Consider the following 24,269-nt stretch of genomic DNA (forward strand, 5'->3'; position numbering starts at 1 on the left):
CATACAAAGACAGAAATGAAACCAGAAGTGCTTGGCAAGAAATTTATAGGGAACTGAAGAATAACTTTGAGGAGTTGAAATCTGATGACAAGACTAAGTTTGGTAAGTTTGTGTGGATATTTCTTTTATATTGCTTAATTAAATGCGAAAGTAAAACATACAGGTGTGTGTATGCATATATTACTTATATACTAACAGGAAATTTTGGTTATCTGCCATTTTACAGATCCAATAGGTGTCAGTTTCTGCTCTAGGGATATCCTCAAGCCCCGTGATGTATTGAAGTATTCTATGATTCATATCCGTCTCTATCGCGAACAAAGTTATTTAACACAACACAAGCCTTCACAATATCGACAGCATAATTAGAATTCAAGTTGATAGGTCGATGAAAAATTCGACACTTATTACTGAATATTCCAAAAGTACACTCTACATATCTTCGGGCTCCAGGAGGCGATAATTAAAAACTTTTTTCTTGGTCGTTAAGTTATGTCCACCGCAAGGTCTGAGAAGATGTCTATCAAGTGCAAATGCTTCGTCTGCAATAAATACATAGGGTACTTTAGGCTTCATTGATCCTGGTAGACATGTTTCTTCAGGAATTTCTAGTTTCTTGTTTTTTATGGATTTTCATAAGGAACATGTCTTAAATATATCTGAACCAGTCTTGTTTCTGTGGTTCGGGAATACACTCAGAACGCATAATAAACCATATGTTATTGCATACCTTTTTAACAATGCTGCTTATTGTGGAAATACCAAGTCGATAACTGTAGTGTAGATCCTTGAAAGTATATCCACTAGCGAGATATCTGCAAAAACAGTATATTGTACTAATATTGTAGTAGTAATAACCAGTTTTTTTTTTGTTGTTGCAGGTAAACAGGCGATAAAAAAATGGGGAAATATTCGTGATACGTTTTAAAAATCTTGTAAAAAAATTAAGATAACTACAAGATTGGGAGCTGAGGCAGTAACTTATACACAAAGTATATTTATAACGGGCAGTTACAATTCTTAAAAAAGGTATTTTATTAACGCCAAACAAAAGATAGTTTAACTAACACTGGACTATCAGAAGTATCAGAAGCAGCAACATCTGACACTAGTTTCACCGACAGCAACATTTGTAAAGAAAATACCGCTGCCAATGTAACTACTCCACATGCTTATAAATTTTCCAAAACGCCAACAGGAAGAAAAGCAGAAAAGCAAAAGCAGACCCTGTTGAATTACAAATGATTGAAGCTCTTAAGGAGAAACCTGATCGTCAAATGTCCTTTTTTGCTGGTATAATTCCTTCGTTACAAAGTTTCAAAGAATTTGAGATATTGTAATTTCAGATTACAAACAATTAAACAACGACAGCTGATGCTTCCTAGACAACTGTCCACTGCTACAAATCCAAACATTCCAAAGTCAGTATTAAAAAAGTCAGATATTACAACAAACCGATCATATCATACATTGCAACATGTACGCCCTGATGTGCTACAAATAAAACCACTCAGTTCCCACCAACAATACCATCTACTTCTTACCAGTCGCAGCGGTCTCCTCTTTCAACAATAGCATCACCCCAGTCACAGTTTAGTGATTCCCAAATTTCATTAGATTAAATTGATTTCATTTAATGTTAAATATCATTTACATTGTCAACACCATATTATAATAAACAATAATAAATTCAAATGTGTTTTACTTACCTAATTTTAACTGATAACATTTGCATTGGGTTAATGCATTCTCCCATAAATGTGTTTTGCTTCTAAAGAGAATCCTTTAACTGATGATGTAGTTCATCAAACGTGGATATTGGCCGAAAAAACCCAAATAAACCCAAAAAATACAAATAGCAAGACAAGCTTTTGTGAAATTCAGACCGCTCCTATGTAATCAAAACCTAAATTTCTAAATACGCTACAGAATGGTCAAGTGCTACATATGGTCCATCTTGCTTTATGGCATGGAAACGTGGACTTCTACGTGGAAAAACATCTATTAACAAACTTGAAGCATTTGAAATGTGGTCATTGAGAAGAATGATGCACATACCTTGGGTGGATAGAGTTCGAAACGATGACGTCCTTAAGAGAGCCGGCGTGGAAAGAGAACTCTTTGAATTAATTAAAAAACGCAAGATTGGTTAGGTACCTTGGGCACATATTGAGAGGAGCAAAATATGAAATACCACAGTTAATCCTACAAGGGAAGATCGAAGGTAGGAGAGGAGCCGGCCGCAAACAATTATCCTGGTTAAGGAATATTAAAGAATGGACAGGAATACACAATACAGGCGAGCTGTGTCATGCCGCCAAGAACAGAATTCTAGTAATGAGATAGTCACCTACGCACTTTGGTGTATGGCATGTTAAAAAGAAGAAGAAGGATATTGGCATCCTAAAGTAATTAAAAAATTATTTGTTCTCATCTTCTCGCAGTTCCAAGAAAAGAGTATAAAATACACCAAACTCTTTTCTTTTCCTATTAATGGGATGAATCCACACATTTCTAGTTCTCTTTCTTCTCTTTATACGATAGAGAATCATCATGGCAACGATGTGTTTTCGATTTATGGTGAACATCGACTAACATTTCGGCACGGACCACAAAACCGTTTAAGTGTGAAATCTCGTCAAACCGTGTAAACGGTGCAGTGTAACTGGCGACCGGGTGTGTGTGAAGGCGCTCTAAGAATATGTTGGTGGACGCAGCACAGTCAGATAGCAATTATTATTAGTAGAGTCTCTAATCTTGTTGAGACATGTTCGGTATTTTGAAGAGTTGTTTTAGTTTAAAAAAGTATTATTAAGTCAAGTTTATTGTTGTGTTATAATGGATAACGAGTTTGATAGTGATCAGAGTTCTAATGGAGGTGGCAAAGTTGTCGTTTCAAAAATAACAAAGAAGAGAAAAAGTTATGGCCATGTAAAAGATGTCATGAAAAAAATTAGGCTAAATAGTCATACTACAGAGGTGAAGACTGCAAGTACCACAGATTATTCCACAAGGAAACTGAGTTCCTGTAGCTGGCTGTATAACATGTATCACAAAAAAATTCGTTTTTGAGTTAAATAGTGTTTGAGATAAATAATTTAAAACTGAGACAAACGCAAAATTACGATTTTCAAGGCTTAAAAAGGCTCAAAGTAAATGACATTCAAAGTAAATTCAAGTTCAAACCTTGTTCTATCATCTTCCGATAAGTATTTGGGCCTATTTAATTATAAAACATTGTTTTTGAATCGTTAATGAGGCGCTTACGACAGGACGGGCTTGGGCGTGTAAAAGATAGAGAAACAAGATCTAGGGCACAAATTTTTGATGGTTTAAATTTTCATTGTACATATGAACGCCAGCCCTGCGATACATGCTTCATTATCAATTAAAAAGCAATGGTTTAAGAGTTATTTATGCATCAAGGCTGTTATTAAGATGATTACGTACAGAGAGCAACATAATTTAGTCAGAGGGACTCTGACCCGAAGGATGGATGTTGCTCGATGGGCATAATCATACGGTAACACCAGTAGTACATACAAAATTTTTATTTTTCACTTTTCATAGTATAAAAACTAAAATTAAGACGTTTTTACTTTTTATTTTACTGCACCTAAAAAATATATATATACATATTTTGTAAGATTTTGTTTCTCTCTTTTATACACGCCACAGCTCGAGTGCCCGTCATATCTAAATGCTTCATTATTGAATAGAAAAAAAATAGTTTAAAATGAAATAGGCTCAAAACACTTATCGGAGAATGATAGAACAAGGTCTAAACTTAAATCCTAATCCAAATCCAAAGAAGACAGAGACAGAGATATTCTTCTTTACCCAAAAAAAAATTGCACTTTTAATACCCCCAAGGATTCCAAACTACAGTCTAAATTTTTCTGTCGAGGTGAAATACCTTGGTATTACCCTTGACAAGAAGTTAACATGGAACCCACACTTAGATGGTAGAGCTAAAAGAGCATAATATTGCCTATGAGCAATGTCGACGAACGGTCGGACGCACCTAGAGCCTTTCGCCTAGAATGATCTCCTGGGTCTACACTGCTGTCATTAGGCCAATGCTAACTTACGGAGCTATTGCTTTAATACCAAAAGTCCTACAGGCAACAGCGATTAACAAAATAAATCATATTCAGCAGTTGACTATCATAAATATAACAGGTTCCATGAAAACAACACCAACTGCTGCAATGGAGTTGGTCATTACCTTTTTAAAACAAATATATTTTAATACGATGTCTCAGGGCTCTTTTACTTACTATTTAAAAAAACGTGACTTCAAAGTATTTTTTACAGTTGCCATTGAGTAAAGAGTCGACAATAGGAAAATAAATTTACAAAAGAAACTATGAATCTATGAAATTATAAAGCAAATGTAATATATTTTTAAAATAAATCAAGTATTATAATTTTAGGATATCAAATAAAAAATATACCATACACGATTATCAGAATAATGAATGATACATTCAAAATTATAAATAAAAAATTAAATAAACTTTTTATTCTTTTATTTACTTTTATACTAACGATTTAAAAATTTTATATTTACTTTAATTTTCAATTAATAAAAACAAGCAATCAAATCAATTCTATCTTTAAAACGGTTGACTCCACCTTATTCTCCTTCAATTGTAACCTGTCCACCTCGGTCGTACTTCCCAGTTTCTCCAAATACGCCTGCTCTCTCCTCTGCCTATTGGTTTCGATAAAACAATTCTACAACTGCGATAGTCTTTGCCCAACTCGTCACTGAAACTACTAACTCCAGGAATAACCCTTCTCTTCAGACACAAGGATATCTCAACTGATTTACTTGGTCAAATATAAACTATACATCTGTTTTTTACTTACAGTATGTCATCTACTTCTTCAAGTTTTTTTTTGCCTGCTACTACAGTTGGGACTTTTTGTTTTTAAAAACAAAAAACACAACTTTTAACAAAATTTACGTTTTGAAAACTTTTCTAATTAGCATCATCGTATCAGAAAAACTGTAGTGTCGTCTCCGAGTTTTCAAGTCATAATCTCAATTTCTTTTTCTGGCAGAACCCACATTGACCCCTCAAACCTCTCTCTATATTTTCTAAACCAATCAGAACGCACAAATATCCCTCTTATTCCAGCCGTTTTCTACCTATCAATTGTGAATGTTGCAAATGCAAAAACCCACTGCTAGCAAAACCCCATCAATCAACATTTTTTAATAAAAGGTCTTAAAAATTTGATCAATTTCTAAAAAAAATATAAGTAAATATCTGCCTAAATAAATTCACTAATTATATGGCTTTATAAATTTTCTAATCGTTCGTGGTATGCCTTTATAATACAAAGGCATCTTAACATTCAAATTTTTGGTTTACATAATTTTTACCTACATAAATGGTCGAACCACCGCTATTTGTCCTTTTCTCCGTGGATGTCTCCTTTGTCTATACACAATTATGATTTACTAATTCGAAAAAACACTAAATATCCCTCATACCGGATTTATATTTTACAAACTTAATATTACTGTTCACAGGGTGTTGCGATTTTGCGAATTTAAAATCCTTATAACATATACGTTAAGAGATGACATAGGAGAGATGTATAAGAGATAACAGATGGTCAAAGCAAATACTGTAATGGAGACCAAGAGATGATGCCTACCAAAGCAGAGGTCGCCCATCAAAACGTTGGACTGGGCAACAGATGGAAGATTATGAGGGAGATCTATGCCCAACAGTGGACAAGAGAAGATTAAATGATGATATGTGTGTTTTAAAACGTGTAGGTGATAGATCACATTTTGTTTGAGCTCTTTTGTTGCGGTGATTATTTTTGTTATTTTATTACCTAACTTTATTTGCACCTTTGTTTCGTAATACAGTATTTGTATTATATTCAAATATTTCTCGTTCAGGTGTATTTCTCATTGATTCCCATGGTTGTTTCCTGTCGTTTGCTTTCTCCAACTAGATAAGGGTCATATGTGTTTCATATTTTTCTCTTTGTTCTTTTGTACCACTAGTCTCATGATGAACATATTATTATCTATTAGATAATAAATTAGTTGTTTTAGTGAAAAATAAATGGTTATGTCAAGAAAACTAATAGTGTGATTTCCAATATTTTAATTTTTTCCTGTGTTAATCACATTGTCAAAAGCTAACTTCTTCGTTAAAAACTAAGGTGATTTTAATTTTTACATACTAAACAATATTTAAATATTATGTTGTAAACAGTTGTAGAACGCCGTAAACAAATGCAACATACGAAATACCTAAAATAATAAAAAAATTATTATTACTTAATTATTATTATACTATAAATGATTGTTTTTAATGCCAAAATAAAACCGAATTTTTTAATATTGCTTCAAAACGGTTTAAATTTTTTTAATGAAAATTTATATAATGTGTTTAATGCCATGACCAATGAAACCGAATTAATTTTAAAAACAGTTCAATGTTTTGCAACTGATAATAACTATCGATTAAAAATCGAAAGCGTCCATCATACAAACGTCATCGGCCACCACTGTCATGAAATTTTTATTTTGTTCAAAATTAAAATTTCTTTAAGTGTTACGACTAATTTCTTCCACTTTAAGAATTAATTTTAATAACATATCAAATTCTTCAAAAGATTTTAATAAAAAACGACATAACTAAAACTGTTGTATTTATGAAATAAAAAGATTACATAAAATATGACTATTTTTTAATGTTTTTTATGTTTGGCGATAAAATGTATGCACCAAGTCAGTAAACACTCTATAGAACTCGTCTGTTACTTTCCTTGTTCGCTCTGCTCGTAATATCCCTTTGCGGACCAAATTAAATATTAAATAAAAAACTGAAAAGTTATTACAAGTTAGGGATACAGTGATACAAAAGAGAACGTCAAGTGTCAATTAATTTGTTTTTATATAAGGGGTGTTTTAGTTTGGAGGTGGTTCCATGGTGGAACCACTGGTACTAGTTAGTACTATCTCAATTTTTATACTATGATAATAAATATTCATAAAGGAGGTAAGTTCACTTTATTTTTTATGATATTCTAAAAAACAATTGTTTTTTTTCAGATAAACATAGTCCCACCTTTCATACAGTGCACTGCTACCTCGTTCGATGGGGTTGGTTTCTTGTACTACATCGTGCACATCTTACTTTGGTTCCATATATTGGCATATGCTCCGACTTGTTGGTGCGTATTTCAATGGGAACCCAGATTTTAAATTTATTTACCTCAGAATCGGACGATTTTCTTCCTTTCTGAGTAAGCGAGAGAGTACCCATAAGTCCTGCAGAAACTACTAACCAAAATTCTTTTGAGGAAAGTGTTGATGCACCACCAGATCGTTCTTTAAAAATAATGAAGGCATTAACAACCGTTAAGTCCACAAAATGCTAGAATATTCTATGCCACCCTATTTAACAAGAACCCCAGATATTTTATAGCTCGACGTTGAAGTTCATATTTAATTTTTCGATATCGCCGATTTAAAAAAAGGGACTAACTACATCTAGAATAATCGCGGCAGAACTTGTTTTTAAACTTGACAGCTTTTCGAATATTAAAATAACTTTTTCTTTGGCAAGCAAAATAGTTATTTAGTTGCTATAAGCGAAAAATTCTAATGGTTTGGCAATCAAGTTTTGCAATGTTAGAAATGGTTTTTTCTAACTTTTTTAACTTCTTTTGGTAGAATAACTCTCTTACTTATGCTATCCACAGAATAATTGTAAGCTCATGGTTTTTGACTAACGTTATTGTAAAAAAAGTTGTTTGGGATAATCAAATTGAATAACTTTTAAATTCATTGATGAGTCGCTCTGAAATGCTAACCACATTTTTTTAAATCTTTAAGATCCAACTTTCCATGCAATATAAAGGTAGTAAAAATAATTAAATTTAACTCAGAAATAAATATCTTTAAAATTATAAAAGCTTTCAATATTAAAGTAATTTACTTTCGTACCTACTTCTTAAGTGGGACTTTGGAACATTTGCATTAGCTAGAACATTAATGGACTAGATTATAATTAATAATTTATGTAAACTTTTTAACAATATTTTTGAATCTGAGAAATATCAGAGATTGGATTAAGCTTAGTGTTAAATACATATTTTACGTTATAAAAGATAGAAGACGTATAATGTTCGTTAGAAGACAGCATAATAAAAAGAAGAAGAAATAAAATTTATTTGGATTTGTTATAATTTTTTTACTTACCACAAGTATTAGTGCACGATTTTGAAAAACAATTCCATAACATCTAAACGAAAGCGGCCGTTTTGTCTGCAGGAGGAACATTAACAGTAAAGTGCGGTTACTTCTGTCCCATTGAAACCATTTAAATCGTGTGGCGTTCATGTATACGGCTTCTGACTATAATTTAATAAATAATAAAATTTAATCAGCAATTTTTACAATCAGATGCAACATACAGCTGGTTTCAAATGCAGTGGCGAGTAGTTCCACACAATATTTTGTGGCGTGGACAATAGAAACAGCTAGGTATGTAGTTGTGTTGCAATATTAAATAATATAAAAAGAATATTTTATAGTTAAAATCGCAAAATAATATACTTAAAAAACCAAAAATGAAATTTGCTTTTACAAAGATTGTTTCATCTTTAAAATCGTAATTATATAGTCAATGGGGACATATAAAAAACTAATAAGAAATATTTTTGAAGATTTCTAACCGAGTTCTAACTGGATTCGAAACGAGTTTGCAAAATTACATTTTTTTTTCAGTTTCATAAAAAAAAAGGTGCCAATACGCTTGTTAGTAACTATTTTATAGAATGGAGATGATTAATAGTCCAGTCGTAGAAATTTGACCTCTAAAAATCTCTAATAGACTTATATACTTATAGACTTATACTCTCTATATAGACTTCTAAAACCTCTAAAAATAACAAGCTGAATTTTGCTGGGAATGTCAATTTTGGGACCCCAAAAAAGATGCAAAAACGTTTACCACTGCTACCGCCGGCGTTCCCCTAAAACCTGCCTTGCAGTGTGGGGTGGGGGGAATAAAAATCTTTTTACCAAGAATCTGTACGCCGTAAATAAAAAATGTAGCTGGGAAAGAAAACTAAATACTTATTAAAAAACACACATCATAAGACATATAAAGTGGAGATTGACCTCGAAAGCAACTGCTGAGATATTAATAGATTGTTTCCTTTTTTTAATAGTTAGTTTTTATAATATGTAATACAAATACGTACAGGAATTATACACAGACATCTTAAATAATTTTCGAAAAAAATAATTGCTGAATAAGAATGTGGTTACAGACCAAAGAGGTTAACTATAGACCAAAAAAATATGTTAAGAGGTATACATGAAAGATGTGCTTAATATAATATATCAATTTACAACTTGTATATTGATTTCAAATAGGCGTTTGATAAAGTGGATACACAAAAAACAACAACTATCCATGTTAGGAATACTGAAAAAGTTAGTTAAACTTATATAAATGACTTCCAAGGGGGTTCCAAGTCCATGGTGAGAATATATGGAGATGTGTGAGAGAGGCGTTTGATATTGAAAATGGAGTTGGCAAGGTAATCTCTTATCCACAATACACTTTAGTCTAACTTTGGAACTTGGAACCTATTAGTGAGACAATATATGTATGCAGCTAAAGTTATGCCTAACCTAAACAATATCATGGCAAAATTAAAAGAAAAACATATTATTGATGATTGTTCCACAAAAACTTTTGGAAGATTTTTGACCAAAAATGGTTTTAAATATAAAACTGTCAATAAGAGACAAACTATAATGGACAGTAGTCGCCTAATAAAATGGAGGAATGAATATATCGAAAAAATTTCACTATACCGCAGTGAGTGTGGAGAAATTTATTATCTGGACGAGACTTGGAATTCTCACGAAACGATAGATAAAGCCTGGTTAAACGGTACAAGAAAATGCCAAATATATGTACCCCATTCTAGAGGCAAGCAAATTTGCATATTAGGTACATTGCGAAGGAAACATGGATGGGTGAACGATGCGTTATTGTTGAGTTCCAAAAGTATTAAAAAAAGTTCTCTATACTACCACCAAGACATCGAAGGGACGCTTTTTGAATCGTGGTTTGAGAATACATTACTCCCAAATCTAAAAGAAAATAGCGCGATTGTTATAGACAATGCATCATATCACTCCAGATGCATTAAAAAAACTCCAACCAAACAGAGTAGAAAGGATGAAATTCAAGAATTTTTAACAGTCAAAGACCTATATTTTGAGGATCATTACACCAAAGATCAACTAATCCAGGTTCTTTATACAAAAGTCGTAACTAAAGAATATATTGCAGATAAATTAGCCACTAACAATGGACATATGGTTTTAAGATTACCTCCAGATTACTGTGTGTTGAATCCCATAGAATTACTATAGGCTCAGTTAAAAAACCATGTCCGGAGAAACAACACATCTCCAAAAGATTCCCAAAGTGTTGTCGAACTAATACAAACAGAGTTCAAAAATAGCAGTGCTCAAAACTGGCAAAATACAATAGAACATGTAAAGAAAACGGAAAAAGATTACATGAAAAATGTCCGAGCCTTGAAGAAAATTATTATTAATTAGGCTGAGACTGATGAAGAGGACGATAATGACGATGAGTTGGAATAACTATTAACTCTAACTGGAAGATCCCAAATGAATGTGCATTTCCGAAGTGGCTAGTACACCATTTAATTTACAATAGTAAAAAAAAACCAATGGGTAACTTTTTGTGGCATTGCATCAGACATGTAAGTAAATAACAACTATTTTTGAAGTTATACTTCTTTAGGCGCGATTGAAAAAGATTGATGTGAGTGAATTTTTATAAAATTCACAGTATGAAGTACGCGCATATTCACAGCATGAAGTTAGTTGCTACATCTAAATCTTTTAAGTTAGTATTAATGCAAATAAAGTGTGAAAAAAAATATTGGTGTTTTTGGTAATTCGATTATATTAGGACGGTGATAGATATTTACTGATGATTTGTATATTGTATATTGTAGCGTTTTTAAATAAAACGAGCGGTTCGAATTTATATAAATACATTTATGTATAAGTTTAAAGCACGAAAATACTTTATCAACTAAAAACTACTCATAGAAAGTATGCTTATATATAAAACTAATTATGTACTAGAACATTCTGGAGTATCCCACCTCTAATTCGCCCATTTGACGGGTCGATCCCTCCCGCGCTCCATAGATCGCCGGAAATTTCTAGTGACTTTCGAGATGCAACCGTTATACGGGCCGCGCCGAATGCACGTTCGTAATAATATGTATATTTTTGTTTGTAAAAATCGACCTGGTTCAGTAGTTTTCATCTACTTTATAATTACGTAGAAATTACATTTAACCGTTACCTTAGGACCTCACTGTATAATATAATAATATTAAGTGTTCGTCGAAGAACTTAGCACGGTTAATAAAAAAACTTGTATATCCACCAAAAGAAATTTTTTATTTTCTTAACTGAAAAAATATTTTATTTTGAAAGTTTTAATTTTGAAAATAGGTGAAGGTAACTTTCTCTAACTACTATATAATGAGCAAGTTTACTTTAAAAATAATCAGTATTTCGATCAATTGGTAAAAACATTTAAGTACACAAATTAATAATTCGAAATTTATCATAACACTTTCTCCGATAATTTTATTTGAATGTTAGATACAAATATCTCTCTGGGGGTCTGTGTTAATAGGTATCAATATCGGATTATTAGTAGGTCGATTTTTAAAATATCGCATAGATCTTGTCCCTCACTATACCATACTGTCATTCCTAGAATGACCTATCAGTAATTCTAAAAAGCGAATTCTTAGCAAACTTAAGATTTATTTTGCAATTGAATTTTTTACAATTATACAGGGTAGAAAAATAAAAAAGAAACAATTAAAATTTTAATATTATTGAAACAACTTTTATGGGTAAATCAATTAATAATGTAGTGTAACAACTCGGTGGGTAACACACTTTTGAATGTGCCTGAGCTCGCTTCTGATTAGGTGGTCAATATACTCCTGGAATATCTCGTTCCATGCCCTAATTAACTCCGCCCAAAGTACTCCCAAAGTTTGAGGGGGTGCTATAACGTCTGAAGGCAAGGAATCAGATAAGGTTTCAAAATGTCTTCTACAAATCACTAATCCATCATGTTCCGTCATTCCACATCACAAACTCAATAGCGCGGTATACGGGCCGTTTACGTACGGTGTACGTTCAACACAAAACTTCCGCCTTTCACCACGTCGTCTTCTGACCTTACCAGTCCAGCGGGCCATGTCATTCTACTGGACTCCATGGCCCCAAGCCCATTGTTCTCTGCACCATTTACGACGATTATGTCTATGTTTAGGGACAAAAGGTAGCACCAACTGTGACCGAAATAAAAAAGGACAAATTGAGAGTTAGCATCCATGCAACACGATAAATGGTTCGCATCCCAGTTGATCTTTCATATTCTCTGCAAAACCATTCATTTACAGTCAAGCTGCTAGTAGTGAAGCGGTCTCTTAGAGCCATTAACTTTAGGTTACGATATTGACATCATAACTCAGTATTTAAACTTTTTTGAAGCCTATTCGCAATTTGCGAAAATAAAATCCAGCTTTTTTAAAGTCCCTTATCAAATTAGCTTAGTTGATGGAAATTTGTGCGTCTACGTACTTTATGGCATTGTAAAACTTGAAAACTAAAAAAAAACAAGAACGATACACCGCCAAGTTTTGATCGGTACTAAATTGGAAAACTAAATTTTTTTGTGGTTGGTAATATAGAAAAAAAAAGTAATTACAAACGGAAACCTAAACTACAACCACTATAAATGAATCAGAAATGAAACGACTACTTTAGTTAGACAAATAAAAAAGGAACACTGACAGAGTCTCTCAAAACAAATGAAACACGACTTCTATGGAGACACAAAAATAAATATGGAGAATGATCAGAAGACAAAGAAAAGAGATGAACGAACTAATAAAAACTAATCATATTTAGAAGGAAACATGGGTAAACTACTTTCGATTCCTATTTGCTAAAGGTGACGATAATGAACCACCAACACCAGAGGTAACGACAAACGAAGAAATAAATATTGAGGACGAAGAGGTAAAGGAAACATTAAGGAAATGAAAAAATAGAAAATCGCCAGAAGAGGACAGAATACCAAACAAACTCCTAAAGTACGGAGGACCAGATCTGACCAAACAGCTATTAAGACTAATCCAAAAAATAATAGATCAAAACAGAATTCCTCAGGAATAGAGATCAAGCATCCTAATACCTCTCTTCAAAAAGGAAGACAAATCGGACCCGGAAAATTACAGAGGAATTAATTTATTAAACGCAACAATAAAATTAACAACCAAAGTGATAACAAATAAACTGAATAAAATTATAACACTAGAAGAAGAACAACAAGGTGTTAGTTTGGAAAGGTCATGCACTCACGCTATATTTATAATGAGGCAAGTGCAAGTGAAATCATTAGAATACAACAAACCGGCATATCTATATTACGTGGACCTTAAGAAGGCATTTGACCGGGTCAAATTAAAACTCGTTATCCACTACGCAAGAGAGATACCTCTAGGAATAATCAAAACGATCGAAAATATCTACCACAACAACACAATAAAAGTAAAAGTAGAAGAAGAACTTACCGACCCTATTGAAGCTGGCAATGGGATAAGACAGGGAGATTCCCTGAGTCCTCTATTGTTCAACTTGATTATGGATAAAATAATAAAAAAAGTAAAAACTAAAAAAGGATATCAAATGGAAGAAAAACAACTTAAAAGAATCTGCTATGCAAACGACGCAATACTATTCTCTCAAAGTAAAGATGATTAATAACGTATGCTGCACCAATTTAATATAACCGCCAGAAAATTTAACATGTTAATTTCTCCAAAAAAGACAAAATGCATGGTTACAACAGCAAATTTACTAAGATGTAAATTGGAGCTGGGAAATAAAAATATCGGGAAAGAAACGAAAGGTAGAATTTACAAAACAGTCATCAGACCAATAATGACATACGGGGCAGAAACAAGACCTGACACAGAGAGGACAAAAAGGATGTTAGAAATAGCAGAGATAAAAACACTTAGAAAAATTGATGGTAAGACACTATGGGACAGAGCTGGAAGTACATATATACGACGTAGATGCAAGGTGGAGAACATCAAGAATTGGGTAAGAAATAGAAGAGTAGAACAGAACGATCATATAAGCCGAATGACAACAAATAGAGTAGTAATGACGGAAAGAGACGGTTTCCCAATAGGAAGACTATCAGTAGGAAGACCACGAAAACGAAGGAACGACAACTTACTGGAGGCACATTGAAAAACATACAGAGTCATGTCTATATAAAAAGAAGAAGAAGAAATCCTAATTTAGTAAAGGCTCAAATTTTTTAATTACTGTTTTTGTCAAGGTAAGCCTATACACAAAATGTTATTAAAATAAAATAAGTTACAATGAGTATTCAGATTTCTGTTTCCCAACCGAATCACAGTAACGGTTATAGTAGGAAACTACTCTGGGTGTGACTAAATTAATTTTTGATTTACCATTGTCTTAGATTTTTCAGTTATGATGTTCTTCTACTAGGACTACGTTTACCTTGGATCTTTCTGTGAATATTCAGATGTTTAAGTTCATATAATTCAGGGTGTCGTATAATGTGTTCAAAGTATTCCTTGCGTTTTTTATTCTATTGACCAGTTGTGTTGTTTGGTTTAGGCGTCTAAGGACCTCCTCATTTTTAACTTTGTCGACCGAGCTTAATCGCAGTTGTTGCCTGTATATTCACATCTGAAAGGTTTGCAAGCCTTTATCTATTTCCTTCGTTACTATTATTGCTACAACATTTTTGTGTTTAGAACTGTCTTCGCCTGAAAAGTATAAAATGTGATCATCTATGGTTACTTTACCAAGCCCTGGTCATTTATTTCACTTATTTTAAGTTTACTTATATTTAGGCACTTCATTAGTTTTATGGTGTTGTGAACCTTTCGTGATTCATAAATGCTTCCTTACATTCCATGTACCTAGTTTTCTTTCACCAGAAAATGTATCTATCCCTCTAGCTGATCGAGAGATTCTTGGCATCCCTCCATTTCCATTTAAGAAGCGTCCGGAGTAGGGGCCGTTGTATTTATCAGCCATTTCCATTATTGTTTCTTGGCAAAGTTAGGCTCTAAGTGGTTTCCTGTTGTCTTTCTAGAGTGTGTAGTAAAAGGAAATATAGTGACCCGTCTGCCTTCGAAATCTTAATAGCCATTCGTGGTTGAAAGAAAAATGAGTTAGACAAAAAAGGCTGATAGGAAAGACTAAAGACTTTTTCTCAAGACAAGTTAAAAAAGAGTAAAATTTGAAGGTCATTATGATCCGCCAGATGCTTTTCATAAGAGTATGAGTATTGATACACCTTGTGTTTTCGCTCATATCTCGTGGTGTTTACTACAGACTGTATAGCTCGTCCAGCATACCATAGCATGGAGGATAGAGTTCCTGTCATTTTTCAATTTAAAAATGTTGGACAATATTAGACATCCTAATGTCCCGACTAAACTAAAAAAAATAACACATTGACGAAAATAATAAATATTTCCGTTATCAAATAAAGATAGGAAAATCGTAATTAGAATTAAAAAAGTATGTTCACAAAATATTAAATAGTAACAAAATATACCGATTTAAAAAAAATATTTGTGTAAATTTTGTCTCTTTAATATCTTACCTCGCTTTCCATATATTGTCCACTTTCTGATACAGCATAAAAAGTCTGTACACCAATAACAGTTAATATAATTTTAGGCAAAACATCTGTTGATTTTAACATCTTAAACAAAGAAATAAAATTTTAAATACGGTAAAAATTGATAATTATTTACAAATTTCGATTAGAATTTGGCCCACACTAGCCCCAGTTATAAAAAGGGAGACAGAAAAGAATGCGGAAATTATAGAGGCATTAGCGTAACTAGCGTTATATGGTCGTATATAAAAAAGAAGAATAGAAGAGGAGTATTAAGAGATTGAAGAACAAAGCGGCTTCAGAGCAGGAAGATCGTGCGTGGACAACACATTTACCCTTCAACAAGTAATTGAAAAACGAACAGCTCGAAACCTCCCTACGTATCTGGTATTTATAGATCTGGAGAAGGCTTATGATACAGTTCCTTTAAAACTCTTATTTAGTGTCTTGACGAAAACGGACCTTAGTAAAACATATCTAAATGCAATATTGAACATCTATAACTGTCCTCAAAGCACTGTAACAACAGGAAATACTTTCTCAAGGGTATTTACAGTAACAAAAGGCTTGAGACAAGGATGTTGTTTTTCCCCCACCCTATTCAAAATACATATCCAAGAAGCACTGCACCAGTGGAGACAAAAATGTGCGGGAATGGGGTTGAAGCTTAACAACCATTATCTGACAACGCTGTTCTTTGCAGATGATCAAGTACTAATTGCAAGCTGTGAAGAAGATGCAGATTATATGCTTAGAAAGCTCAAAGATGAATACGGAAAATGGGGGATGAGTATGAATATGTCTAAAACAGAATATATGCGAATAGGCAGTGAAGACGAAGACCCGGATTTGGAAATTAGACAAATGAAAAGGTGCTACGAATACAAATATTTGGGAAGTATTATCTGCAGTAAAGGAACAACGGAACGAGATGTAGACTATAGAGTGCAACAAGGCAGGAAGAGAGTTCAAATTCTGAATTCGATACTTTGGTCCAACAAAGCTACTATGAGAACTAAAATGACTATCTACAAAGTAATTGTAGAGCCCATTCTTACATATGGAGCAGAATGTTGGCAAATGACAGTAAAAGGAAAGAAAAAAGTTGACACGGTTGAAATGGACTATCTGAGAAGAGCTTGCCGTATATCAAGAGTAGAACGTATACCTAATTCTGAAATTAGAAGAAAAACAGATAGAGTACATACAACTTCTAAAAGAATAGAAACTAGACAGTTAATATGGTATGGATACGTACAGAGGATGGACGACAACATATGGCCAAAAAGAGCTATGAAATACAATCCAAGTAATAGAAGGAAACGAGGAAGACCAGCCAAGTCTTGGATACAAGGTGTTATGGAAACCATGAAAGACAGAGCCATTGATGAAGACACCTGGAGAGATAGAAAAAGATGGCGATCGAAATGCGGGAAGCGGCAGAAGCTGTAGGATCCCCGCTTATATATATATATATATATATATATATATATATATATATATATATATATATATATATATATATATATATATATATATATATATTAATAAGATCCCCAAATTTGTAGATAAAATTAAAATTAGAAAGACCATTAAAAAATTCGAGAACACCCTGTATATAGAAATAGTTTAGTTGTACATGAGTGGTTTCCGAATAAGTGAATAAGTGATTTGGACAGTTTTCTCCAATAAAAAAGACAATACGGTTTGGACATAAGCAGTTAGATTTAGTACACAACTATTTGAAATTTGCAGTTATAATAGATTAGAAAGTAATAAGTAAGGATTATTGGTTATTGAGTTTTCTCCTTTATAAAAGTTAAAAAAGAATTCAAGGTCCTTTGAAAGAAAGTATTTTAACGTCAAGTAATTTTTGGAAAAACAAAAAAAAAATTTATGAACTAAGAATCCGATGATGCGTTGGATGACAGGGAACTGTCAAGAGAACTGTCAAAATAACTGTAAAACGGGAATGCGAATTTTGGAGATGCTCCTAAAAAATATTAATTTTTAGTGGTTTTCTGATATTGTAGAAAAGATATTGTAATTGAGAATTTATAAGAAGTAGTGTTTAGTGTTTTGTGTGGAAAATTAAACAGCCATTGTGGTAAGCAGAGACGAATGCCAGTAGAAATAGAGGCATTACTGTGTAAGTACACACAGATATATTTTCGTTGTGTCTGAGAGGAAGCAGTTTGTTTATCTTGGAGTTTGGAGATTGTGGTAAAATCCAAGCAAAGGAACCAATAATTCTTATATTAATTAAATTAATAATTAAAATTTTTATATTAAGAGATAGTTGATTTAGAAATATGTGTAGTTAAACCTTATTGATTATTAAGGGATGTGTGATTTGATGGATGATTGATTATATTTTTTTTTATTATTCTATTTATAGTGTATGGTGTAAGATTTATCCTCAACGGAATTTTCAATTAATTTGATATATTTTAAAATAAAGGACAATTGTTATAATATCAGAATTGATTGTCTAGTATTTCTTTTTTCTTTTTTGTTTATCTTTCTTAAATGGAACTAGCAGAAGATACTTTGAAGCCACGTTTTAATAAAAAAATTATATATAATAATTATTTTCAGCCCTGAGATATTTTTTGATTTTGATTTGTTTGATAAAGATAAACTTATTACTTTTCAGACTATATAAGTAGATTTACAATTATAAGCAAATCACAACAATTGGCGCCCAGAACGTGAGGGCTGATAAAAAAGTATTACTAGTTACATTTGGAAAGAGATACAATTTGAAAAATAAAAACAACAGGTAGTTATAGTTTTTTTTGGTCAAGTGAATAATAATTTGGTACATTTTTTTATGACATTTAAAATTTTATCTAAATTTATATTTTCTAACAATTTATTTTTAATTTTTTTTTGATTGACGTTTGATAACATTTGAAAATTTTTGACAAATATTTATATTTGGGTGAACGGAGGATTTGCCGTATTTGCAAGAAATCGAGGAAATTTAAAGTTGGCATTTGGCGGGGACAATATTTCAAGAGATAAACAAATGGCTGCAACGAGAAGCAAAAGTAAAGAAAACAAAAAACAAGAAGAACATTTAGAACAAGAAGACATTTTCGAAACAACAATTATGGAGAGAGAGAGTCAGGAATTATCAGGATTAGAGAAAATATTACAACTGATGCAAATACAATCACAAAAAATGGATAGAAATCAACAAGAAACCTCAAAGAAAATAGAGGAATCACAACAACAAATGAAACAAACAATGGAAGAAACAAAACAAACAATAAATAAAAATCAACAGGAAACAAAACAAGCCATAGAGGAGAACAACAAAAAAATGGAGGAACGCATAGAAAAATATGAAAAGGAAATAAAAGGATGTTTGACAATGATGAAGAACGAAATGGGACAGCAAGAAATGAGATATAAGGATCAAATGAAAGAACAAGAAACAAAAATTCAAAATACAATGAAGGAGATAAAGAACGATCATAAAAAGGAGCTAGAGAAATTGGAAATCAAATTTAAAAATGCGTTACAAGAAGACAAGCGAGAAACAGAAGAAAAAGTTAAGCAGAACGAAAGACAAATTGCGGAAATCAAGACGCAACAAAATTTTGGAGAAAGAAGGGAAATGCTTATCCATAGTACAGATGATGTGAAAATAAGGTTTGGCGGGGACGTAAAAAAATTACACCCAGTAATTTTTATAAATAATTTAAAGAAGAAAGTGCGGTACATCGGTAACTTCGAAACAGCCAAAGAAACGATAAGGAACCATCTTAAAGATGAGGCGAGTTTATGGTTTGACAGTAAAGAAGAGGAATTTACCAATTGGGAAAACTTTGAGAAAAGATTTTTGAACTATTTCTGGGGAAAAATACAGCAATTGGAGATCAACAAAGAACTGGAGAACGGGAAATATAACGAAAAGTTGGGAGTATCAGAAAAAGTATATGCTTTACAAATCTACAACAACGCCAAACATTTAGAGTACAATTATTCATCGGAACAATTGGTAGAATTGATTGCCAGACAGTTTGAGGAAACATTAGAAGACCACATTACTTTGCAAAATTACAAAGACATTGATAGTCTCTGTCAATTTTTACAAATAAGAGAATCACATTTACGAGACAGAAAAACTAGAAGACCACAAGAAATGCAGGAAAACAGAGATAGGAGACAAAATTATCGTCAAGACCGACCTAAAAGAGAATTTATTCCGAGAAGAGAATACGAAAATAGAGAAAACAGGAGAGAGAGATACGAATCCAGGAACCAGCAAGGAAACCGAGACAGATACAGAGAAAACCACAATAGAAATACATACACAGACTATAAAGAAAATAACAATTACAGGAGGACAAATGAACAAGGATATAGGGACAACAGATACGAATCCGAAAGGCCAGGAGGAGTGAGAAGAGAGGTAAATAACACACAAATAGAAGAATACGGGGAAGAGAGACAATGCGAGGACAGAAGAAGTACAGAAAGACAACAGGAGGATTTTCGCGAAGGCGCTCACTAAAAACAAAGAAAAACACCGGAATTTTTTGTCACCCAAAGGAATTTATAAAACTCGCAGTACATAAGGACAAAGAAAATGGATCAAATTTAAAATATATAAACGGATTTATAAATGAGACACCCATAACAATTTTGATAGATTCGGGTTCTGAAATTTCGCTGGTAAATAGAAAGTTGATAGAAGAAGTAAATATGACAAATTTAATTTATAAAATACCTAGGGTAAATTTAGTGGGCGCGAATAAACGAACGTTAGCAACGATAAATGAAGGGATACGAATTAGGATACGATTGGGAAAGAAATTTTTTTCACTACAATGTGTGATAATGCCAAATATGTCGCATGATATGATAGTAGGAGTAGACGAATTATCGGAAAAGCATATAGTGTTGGATTTTAATAAGAAAACCATGAACATCGAGAATGAACTGATAGAATTGGAAGAAAAATTAGATAAGGACAAGGACAATGAAACAAGGAATATAGATGAAGCGGATGAAAAAAGAATAGTAGAAATGAATTTGGCAACGAAACAAGGACAAAGAAACATGAGAAGATACAAGCAGAGAAGTATAAAAGAAGTTAATGCCTGGAATTCCTCAAAAGAGACGAGTCCAGAAGAAGAAGAAAAGGAAAAGATAGAAGAATTTAAAGAATGGCATTCCTCATATGAGACGAGCCCAGAAAAGGAAAGGATAGAAGAAATTAAAGAATGGATTTCCGAAAAAGAGAGAAGTTTAGAAGAAGAAAAAGAAAAGAGAAAGGAAGAAAAGGAAAGAAAGTTAAAAGAAGACAGTCATACATGGGATGTATGGAATCCAGGGAGCATAAACGAAAAGCGAGATGATAAGTTAGAAACAACTGTATTTGAAGAAGAAGTGTATGTAAACGAGGACACCGAATACGCGGTAAATATATGTAAACAAGATAAGGAGAACGAAGGAGAACTAATTTGCGGAGAAGGACAAGAAAAGGAGATGCGTTTGATGTTAAAAAACTACGAAAATTTAATAAACGAAGAAAATAGAGTGGCCAGAAATTACGAGCATACATTTGAGGTGAAAAATTTGGAAAGTTTTCGTTCAAAAACATACCCCATCCCGTATAAATATCGGCAAGACGTGAAAAGAGAAATCGAGAAAATGTTGGAAGATCAGATTATAGAGAGATGTGATTCACCCTATGTCAATCCAATAGTGATAGTGAAGAAAAGCAGTGGAGATTTAAGGCTATGTTTAGATGCGAGAAACATCAACCAGCATACAGTATCCCAATATGAATCACCATTAAATATTGAGGCTATTTTTGGAAGAATAACTGGGTCACATATTTTTTCCAAAATTGATTTAAAACATAGTTTTTGGTTGATTCCATTAGCAGAAAAATGCCGAAATTATACAGCTTTTTCAATTGATGGGATAGTATATCGTTTCAAGGTAGTTCCTTTTGGATTGCAAAGTGCATGCGCAGCACTGGTGAGAGCTCTGCACACCATTCTCAACCGTCATGAAGATTTTATTGTCCACTATATAGACGATTTATTGATTTTTTCTCCGGATACGCAAAGTCATTTGAAACACATTAAATTGGTGCTGGAAGAATTGGATCAGGCTGGTTTGAAACTAAACATAGAAAAATGCCAATTTTTTCAAAAGGAAGTAGTGTATTTGGGGTTTAAACTGGACACGAGCGGAATTACTTTAGCGGAAGACCGAGTAAATTTAATAAATGATTATCCGAGACCGAAAAATTTGAAAACTTTGAGAGGTTTTCTCGGAATGGTGAATTACTTTAAAAAACTAATCCCAGATATAAGCGAGAAACAAATGCCGCTAATAAAATTACTAAAAAAAGGAGTTAGATGGAATTGGAAGGAAGAACAAGAAAAAGCTTTCTTAAGATTAAAAGAAGAGTTCTCAAAAGAAATCAAGGTGTATCATCCTATTTACCACCAACCATTTATTCTGAGAACCGATGCTTCAATTCAAAAATTTGCTGGTGTTTTATCACAAATACAGAATGAACAGGAAGTTCCGATATGTTTTATTTCTCGAGTAACGAAAACGCATGAAAGAAAATATAGCGTTACTGAACTCGAATTCGCGAGTGTACTATTTTGTGTTAAGAAGCTACGATTCTACCTATTGGGAGCGAAATTTACAATCGAGACGGATCATGCCGCTTTAGTCCACATCATGAAGAATCGATTAGTAAATAACAGAATACATCGAGGAATTTTGTTACTACAAGAGTACGATTTTGAATTCAAGTACATCAGAGGAAAGGACAATATCATAGCCGATGCTTTAACCCGGGATGAAGAAACAGGAAAAAAGGATACGATTGAATTGCATGTAGGTTTAAACCGATTGGCACAAGAAGACGGTATTTTCTCGCTTAATGAAATAAGAAGGAATCAAGAAGGTTTGGAGGAAAAGGATAAAAGAAGAGCAGAAAGAAAAGACGATATTTTCTTTAAAAGAATTGAAGGAAAAGAATTATATTTGGTGACACCAACACTGGCCGAGAAACTGATGGAAAACCTACATGTAAATAACGGACATATTGGAGCCCGGAAAGTATGGTTAGTTTTTCGTGAAAATTATATTTGTCGACAAGATTATTGTATAGCTAAGAAGATGACCCAAAAGTGCAGTAAATGTCAAAGATATAAAAGTAAGAATTACAAAAATGAAAATGTCGCCAAAAACATCGTATCCCGAAACAAATTGGACATCGTAGCAATCGATATGTTGAGTGATTTAATCATAACAAATCAACGAAATAAACACATCCTGGTAATGGTAGATGTATTTTCAAAATATGTGAAATTGTATAGTTGTCGCACGACAAAAGGAGTCGAAATATTGAGAAAAATTGACGATTTCATAGATTCCGTAGGAACGCCAAGGAGGATTGTATTGGACAACGCGACGTATTTTGGAAACGATCGTTTAAAAGGACAGCTGAGGGAAAGAGGAATAGAGACAAATTTTGTCAGCATTCGTCACCCTCAGAGCAATCCGTCGGAAAGATTTATCCAAGAGGTAACAAAATTTCTTCGTATTGCTACAGATGGACAACATAATCGATGGGACAGAAAAATAACAGAAATAGAAAAATATTTAAATACGATCCCGAGCACGGTGACAAAAGAAACCCCGGAATATGTTATGAAAGGAATAATGCCAGAGAGGCCGTGGGAAGATACAAACATCCGAGAATATCAACAAGTTTTGGAATTGGTGCGGAGAAGACTGCAAAGAAGTAATGAGAAATACGTCCAAAGACAGGACCGCAACAGAAAAAGAAGGCCTGTCACTTTTCAGGTTGGCGAAAAGGTGCTGGTGAGAGCTCTGAGAGTATCCAACATCACCAACAATGTTTGTGCTAAGCTAATGCCGGTGTTTGAGGGTCCATATATCGTAAATAATGAAAACGGTGTAAATAGTTATGTCCTGAGACATATGGATTCTGAAAGAATCAGAGGAATATTCAATATTCACGATGTATACAAATATCATGAATAGAAAACGAAAAGGTTTTTTTTTAAGTAGAAATAAAATTTTTGATTTAAGGAATTTGGGTAATCTCATTAGTTTGAAATTAAGTGTTGACGCGAGAAAATTTGTTGCATATGCGGAAAATTTTCATCTTTTCACCAGGCGGGGAGTTAATAAGATCCCCAAATTTGTAGATAAAATTAAAATTAGAAAGACCATTAAAAAATTCGAGAACACCCTGTATATAGAAATAGTTTAGTTGTACATGAGTGGTTTCCGAATAAGTGAATAAGTGATTTGGACAGTTTTCTCCAATAAAAAAGACAATACGGTTTGGACATAAGCAGTTAGATTTAGTACACAACTATTTGAAATTTGCAGTTATAATAGATTAGAAAGTAATAAGTAAGGATTATTGGTTAT

The 24,269-nt window shown here is 32.9% G+C and overlaps 1 protein-coding gene across 1 annotated transcript in view; it reads right to left on the minus strand.

The window, feature by feature from the left end:
- Positions 1–6,145: 6,145 nt before the first annotated feature.
- Positions 6,146–24,269, minus strand: part of LOC140438441 (uncharacterized) — a 29,506-nt gene continuing 11,382 nt past the window's right edge. The window contains exons 3-5 of the mRNA XM_072528119.1: positions 15,801–15,902; positions 8,243–8,398; positions 6,146–6,286 (exon numbers count right to left, since the gene is read on the minus strand). Coding sequence (XP_072384220.1) covers positions 6,227–6,286; positions 8,243–8,398; positions 15,801–15,902 — 318 coding nt within the window. The 3' untranslated portion in view covers positions 6,146–6,226. The remainder of the gene's footprint in view (positions 6,287–8,242; positions 8,399–15,800; positions 15,903–24,269) is intronic.

The sequence above is a fragment of the Diabrotica undecimpunctata genome, chromosome 4, assembly GCF_040954645.1.
Source record: "Diabrotica undecimpunctata isolate CICGRU chromosome 4, icDiaUnde3, whole genome shotgun sequence".
Lineage (NCBI taxonomy): Eukaryota > Metazoa > Arthropoda > Insecta > Coleoptera > Chrysomelidae > Diabrotica > Diabrotica undecimpunctata.